The 6810-nt window shown below is 52.2% G+C and overlaps 1 protein-coding gene across 1 annotated transcript in view; it reads left to right on the top strand.

Moving 5' to 3' along the window:
* The window catches only part of tax1bp1a (Tax1 (human T-cell leukemia virus type I) binding protein 1a), a 15935-nt gene extending 9128 nt beyond the window's left edge, over window positions 1–6807 (top strand). Inside the window, exons 10-17 of the mRNA XM_017454383.3 lie at window positions 25–195; window positions 270–345; window positions 437–666; window positions 3816–3902; window positions 4689–4869; window positions 5017–5168; window positions 5769–5854; window positions 6098–6807. Of these exons, the coding sequence (XP_017309872.1) occupies window positions 25–195; window positions 270–345; window positions 437–666; window positions 3816–3902; window positions 4689–4869; window positions 5017–5168; window positions 5769–5854; window positions 6098–6308 (1194 nt within the window). The 3' untranslated portion in view covers window positions 6309–6807. The remainder of the gene's footprint in view (window positions 1–24; window positions 196–269; window positions 346–436; window positions 667–3815; window positions 3903–4688; window positions 4870–5016; window positions 5169–5768; window positions 5855–6097) is intronic.
* The last annotated feature ends 3 nt before the right edge of the window (window positions 6808–6810 follow it).

Raw genomic sequence — 6810 nt, 5'->3', positions numbered from 1 at the left:
CAGCTGGTTAAACTGACTCCACAGGAGCGGGCGGAACCGGTCTCGGAGCTAGAGGCTGAACTGCAGAAGGAGGTGGAGGAGCTGAAGCTGAGACTGCAAATGGCTGCTGAACACTACAAGGAGAAGTACAGAGAGTGCCAGCGGCTGCGCAGACAAGTCACCAAGCTTACACAGAAACAGGAAACACAGCAGGAGGTGTGTGTGTGTGTGTGTGTGATCAGAAAGCTAAGTGACTCACTGCTACGTTAAGTGTACATCTGTTTTGGCAGGACTGCAACAGGAACGATGCCTCTACGGACCCCGCCCAGGAGCCGAACCCGATGGACGCAGAGTTACCTGCTACAGGTGTGCACGTTCGTACCCTTAGTGTGAGAACCGTGGTGCTGTAATTCTAGCTTCGACTGTGCCGTGATCCACCTGCTCTCGCGTCTCGCAGAAAAGAAGCCCGAGAATCAGGAGCATGTTGAGGGAAAGATGAAGGAAGGAAGGGATGAGGGAGAGGGAGAGAAAACAGAAGGAAGCCAGGAAGAGCAGCAGGAGGAAGGGGAGGAGACTAGCGTGTCGGTAGAGGTGGAGCTTGCTCGGATGGAGGAGAGGTGGAGAGAGCAGTGCGTCATCAATGACAACTTAAAACTGCTGCTGGCTGACGAAGAGCAACGGTTTAAGGTATATCTCACACACACACACACACACACACACGCACGCACACACGTTTCAGAATTAAACTCCAGTGTGTTCAGGTGATCCAGGGTCATTCTTTCTTTCTGACTCACTGTGATCTGGAGTTTCTGTGTGACCTCTGTGATGGTGTGTATGTGGGTGTCTGTGAGGGTGTGTGTGTGTGTGTGTGTGTGTGTGTGTGTGTGTGAGTGTGAGGGTTTGTATGTGTGTAGAAGTAAGACGTTGTAAAACACTGGATTGGCTGAGCGGAGGAGAGCCCAGGTGGAGAGACCAGGTCATAAAGGGCTGCCCCTGTCTGAGTGCTTAGACCCAGCAGGAGATAACATCACAGGCTTTGATGGCTTTATTTACAGCCTGTTTAAACACACACGCAGTGCCAGGAACAAGCATGTAATCAGACTTTTTTCATTCCAAATGGACAATGTGGCCATTTTTATAAAAAATTAAATTGGAATGCCTGTTTAAGACGACCCATGGAATAAAACAATCAGTACGTTTACACGGACAACAATAATGCGATATTTACCTGATACTCTAAGAAACTAGCATGTAAACAGAGATTATTGATGAGCTTAATCCGACTGAAGTCATACTCGAAGTAAACACAATTGAAATTAAGACATGTGGAGTATTCTGTCACTATACGGTGGGAGAGATACGTGCGTCTCGGACACTGTACGGTGGGAGAGACACATGCGTCTCGGACACTGTACGGTGGGAGAGACACATGCGTCTCGGACACTGTACGGTGGGAGAGATGCATGCGTCTCGGACACTGTACGGTGGGAGAGATACGTGCGTCTCGGACACTGTACGGTGGGAGAGATACATGCGTCTCGGACACTACGGTGGGAGAGACACATACGTCTCGGACACTACGGTGGGAGAGATACATGCGTCTCGGACACTACGGTGGGAGAGATACGTGCGTCTCGGACACTGTACGGTGGGAGAGATGCATGCGTCTCGGACACTACGGTGGGAGAGATACGTGCGTCTCGGACACTACGGTGGGAGAGATGCATGCGTCTCGGACACTACGGTGGGAGAGACACATGCGTCTCGGACACTACGGTGGGAGAGATACATGCGTCTCGGACACTACGGTGGGAGAGATACGTGCGTCTCGGACACTGTACGGTGGGAGAGATACGTGCGTCTCGGACACTGTACGGTGGGAGAGATACGTGCGTCTCGGACACTGTACGGTGGGAGAGATACGTGCGTCTCGGACACTACGGTGGGAGAGATGCGTGCGTCTCGGACACTGTACAGTGGGAGAGATACATGCGTCTCGGACACTACGGTGGGAGAGATGCGTGCGTCTCGGACACTACGGTGGGAGAGATACGTGCGTCTCGGACACTACGGTGGGAGAGATGCGTGCGTCTCGGACACTACGGTGGGAGAGATACATGCGTCTCGGACACTGTACGGTGGGAGAGATACATGCGTCTCGGACACTACGGTGGGAGAGATACATGCGTCTCGGACACTGTACGGTGGGAGAGATACATGCGTCTCGGACACTGTACGGTGGGAGAGATACGTGCGTCTCGGACACTGTACGGTGGGAGAGATACGTGCGTCTCGGACACTGTACGGTGGGAGAGATACATGCGTCTCGGACACTGTACGGTGGGAGAGATACGTGCGTCTCGGACACTGTACGGTGGGAGAGATACATGCGTCTCGGACACTACGGTGGGAGAGATACGTGCGTCTCGGACACTGTACGGTAGGAGAGATGCATGCGTCTCGGACACTGTACGGTAGGAGAGATACATGCGTCTCGGACACTACGGTGGGAGAGACGCATGCGTCTCGGACACTGTACGGTGGGAGAGACGCATGCGTCTCGGACACTGTACGGTGGGAGAGACGCATGCGTCTCGGACACTGTACGGTGGGAGAGACACATGCGTCTCGGACACTGTACGGTAGGAGAGACGCATGCGTCTCGGACACTGTACGGTAGGAGAGACGCATGCGTCTCGGACACTACGGTGGGAGAGATACGTGCGTCTCGGACACTGTACGGTGGGAGAGATACGTGCGTCTCGGACACTACGGTGGGAGAGATGCATGCGTCTCGGACACTACGGTGGGAGAGATGCATGCGTCTCGGACACTGTACGGTGGGGGAGACACGTGCGTCTCGGACACTGTACGGTGGGAGAGATGCATGCGTCTCGGACACTGTACGGTGGGAGAGATACGTGCGTCTCGGACACTGTACGGTGGGAGAGATACATGCGTCTCGGACACTGTACGGTGGGAGAGATACATGCGTCTCGGACACTACGGTGGGAGAGATGCATGCGTCTCGGACACTGTACGGTGGGAGAGATGCATGCGTCTCGGACACTGTACGGTGGGAGAGATACATGCGTCTCGGACACTGTACGGTAGGAGAGACACATGCGTCTCGGACACTACGGTGGGAGAGACGCATGCGTCTCGGACACTACGGTGGGAGAGACGCATGCGTCTCGGACACTGTACGGTGGGAGAGACGCATGCGTCTCGGACACTGTACGGTGGGAGAGACGCATGCGTCTCGGACACTGTACGGTGGGAGAGACGCATGCGTCTCGGACACTACGGTGGGAGAGATGCATGCGTCTCGGACACTACGGTGGGAGAGATGCATGCGTCTCGGACACTGTACGGTGGGAGAGATACATGCGTCTCGGACACTGTACGGTGGGAGAGATACATGCGTCTCGGACACTGTACGGTGGGAGAGATACATGCGTCTCGGACACTGTACGGTGGGAGAGACGCATGCGTCTCGGACACTACGGTGGGAGAGATGCATGCGTCTCGGACACTACGGTGGGAGAGATGCATGCGTCTCGGACACTGTACGGTGGGAGAGATGCATGCGTCTCGGACACTGTACGGTGGGAGAGATACATGCGTCTCGGACACTACGGTGGGAGAGACACATGCGTCTCGGACACTGTACGGTGGGAGAGATACATGCGTCTCGGACACTGTACGGTGGGAGAGATACATGCGTCTCGGACACTGTACGGTGGGAGAGACACATACGTCTCGTATAATTGCGATACAAGTGTTTCGGATATAATTACAGACAGTGATTTTGTTTTCGTTTTATTTTTTTTTAGGCACAGTTAGCGGAGAAAGATCGAGAGGTCTTTTCTTTGAGAGAGAGTCTCGCTGAGGTGACGAAAGAAAAGGGGACGTTAGAGGAGGTAAGAGTATTTCTAAAACTTCTACTATAAATAAAACACCGGACGTTGATGATAAATGATAGTGCGTGTGTGTATATGTGTGTGTGTATATATATATATATATATATGTATGTATATAAAGTAATATTTCAGTCTTTTTGTCTCATTAGCCACTGTTAAAGCTGTTCGCTATATTTGCTCTGCTTCAAAAGGCTAACACTGCTGTATTTAAATTCAAATGATGGAATAAAATGAGACGTACTTTCATTAGACTCTGTTGGAGCTAAATGCCACCATCACCATCGCCATCACCAGCAGCAGCAGCAGCTCCCTTATTACCTACAGCACTTGTGTTAAATGTTAACTGGAGGAATAATTCCTCTAATCATGATCCCCAGTTCTCGGGTTAAACGGCGCGTGACAGAAGGAGAAAAGAGAGAGAGAGCGAGGCTTCACCACACCAGAGATACGTAAAGACTTTTTATTTTTTTAATTAGCTCTTTAATCAGAGTCGGCTGCTTCTTCCGAATTAAAAACACCGCTTAAGTAACGGAAGCACAGATGTCGGTTTGATTTCTGGCTTCTGGGGCTTTAATCAAGCGTGTTGGTAATAACTGCTACGTTTTTATTACAGCTCAGTGGTTGACTCGAGGATTCAGTGTTTCAGCGTAGTTCGCTTGCCGTGAAGTAACACGGCCACACCGAACCCGCTGTGACCTTTCCCGTGACTGAGAAAGGAACAAGAGGTCATCTTATTGTCCTTCCTTCGGAGAAATCGGTGACGTGTTTTTGTTTCTGAATCTCCAGGAGCTGCGGTCACGTGCAGGCCGAGAGGAAGCTGCGTGTGGACAGAGGTCGGAGGGCAGGGAGCCTGTGGTGTTGCGTTATCCTCTGCCCTACCCTCACGACTCGCCCCCTCTCCCGCTGGTGCCCCAGCAACCTGCCGAGCTGCAGTATGGAAACCCTTACTGTGAACCACACACACGCGGTGTGTATCGACTGCTTAGTCCCGGGCTGTAACGTAGTAAACGGCGGAGGAAACTTCTCGACCGACCATTCGGGATTACGAATAAATAAATAAATGATTCTTCTTCTTCCTGTCTTCCTTTACCATGATGTGTTTTGTCTCTCGTAGACGGTGCGGACGGGGCGTTGTCCCCGCAGCAAAGTTGCCGCCCCCCTCCGGTAGCCCCTCCTCCATGGGTGGGTCCAGTGGTGTGCAGTCAGCCTCTGCGCAGTCTCAGTCCTCCCGACGGCCTGGAGAACCCTGCTGAGGAGCGGCCCAACGTGAGAACCTTTTATTGTTCCGCTCTGAGTTTAGAGCCGCTCTGAACGTGTGTACATCTGCAATCTTTCTCTCTTCCTCCCCCCTTATCCACGCTCTTGCTCTTTACGGCTAGACGGTTCAGGTCAAAGCGGCACGCCGGGACGGATCGTTTGCATAAATACCACAATTAAGGCATTTCCTCTTCAGCTCGTTAGTGGAGCAGAGTGACGAGGGCAGGAACTCGTTAGCGCGCACGGCTGACGTGCCCCGTACTAATTGGTGGAGGTGTCGGCCTGTGCTCGGCAAGGGTGCCGTTCCTCTGTGACCTGTTTCTCTCCCACACTCATTTGCTGCATTAAAGGCCCATTAACCTTTTGCAGGGAACCGGCTCTGTGCAGACAGCCGTGGCTTTTAGGAGAGTGAGTGTGTGTGTGTGTGTGTGTGTGTGTGTGTGTGTGTGTGTGTGTGTGAGAGATCAGTGCTTTAGAGTCTCATTAAGCGAAGCAGCAGTTAGATATTACTGAAGACTGAGACACTGTGTGTGTTTTTACAGGAAGTGAAGGTGTGTGTGTGTGTGTGTGTGTGTGTGTGTGTTAATTGGGGCTGTTGTCTTCTAACAGGGAGGTGATGGTGAAGCTCCTGCAGTCTGCGATCATCAAAGTCCGGAATCCAATGAGGGCGGCTCTGGCTTTTGCTTTGACGCTCGGTACGATGCAGCACTTCACCTCACGCTACAGATTAGACAACGACCCAAAACACACTGCGAAAGCAACCCGAGAGCTGCTTCAGCGAAAATAAACTAAATGCTCTTAAATATCTGATGACCTCGACCCAGCTGAGATGCTTTGGTGGTGATTAGGAAAGCAAGTCCTGACCCCTCTCTCTCTCTCTCTCTCTCTCTCTCTCTCTCTCTCTCTCTCTCTCTCTCTCTCTCTCTCTGTGTTTTCAGGACTGACGTTCATAAACGCTGTCCCCTGTGCGAAGTCATTTTCCCGCCCCACTTTGAGCAGCGCAGTTTCGAGCGCCACGTGGAGTCTCACTGGAGGGAGTGTCCCGTGTGCAGCGAGCAGTTCCCTCTGGACTGCCAGCAGCAGCTCTACGAGAAACACGTTCTCACTCACTTCGACAGCAACGTGCTGAACTTCCACAACTACGACTGAGTCAGCAAAGACGCACACCCGCGTAAACGGGCAGCGTTAAAGCTCCGTTCCCTTCAGCCTGTGTGCCAGCGCCCGCATGTTTTTACACCGCTAACCCAATCGGAATCCCCAGATTTGCACATATACTCTCTCTCGTAAAGACGCGTCCTGTCGCTCGTTCCGTGTCCCGTCTTTTCCGACCGCGTCCGCCGTTTAATTTCACTACGCTTAATTTATTCCGAATGCATTGAGAGCTGCTCCGAGATTGGTTGCGCTGTAGAACGCTAGCGAATAGCTTTGTGTATAAACATAGAATCTACGAAGAGATTTTTATATAACGGTGCAGGTCATGTGACACATCTCTGCTGCGTATTTCTGTAACAGCTTTTGTTCTGTAGCCGGTCTCGTGATGTACGCCGCCATTTCCCATGGTCCCAGTCGGACCGTTTCGAAGCCGCGTGAATGCTTGTCCTGGACGGATTGTAAAACAAGAAATAAAATAAAGCTGGTGATGACCTTGTGT

This window comes from Ictalurus punctatus, chromosome 24 (genome assembly GCF_001660625.3).
Source record: "Ictalurus punctatus breed USDA103 chromosome 24, Coco_2.0, whole genome shotgun sequence".
Lineage (NCBI taxonomy): Eukaryota > Metazoa > Chordata > Actinopteri > Siluriformes > Ictaluridae > Ictalurus > Ictalurus punctatus.
Note: the sequence above shows the minus strand (reverse complement) of the source record. Positions and strands in the feature narration are given on the sequence as shown.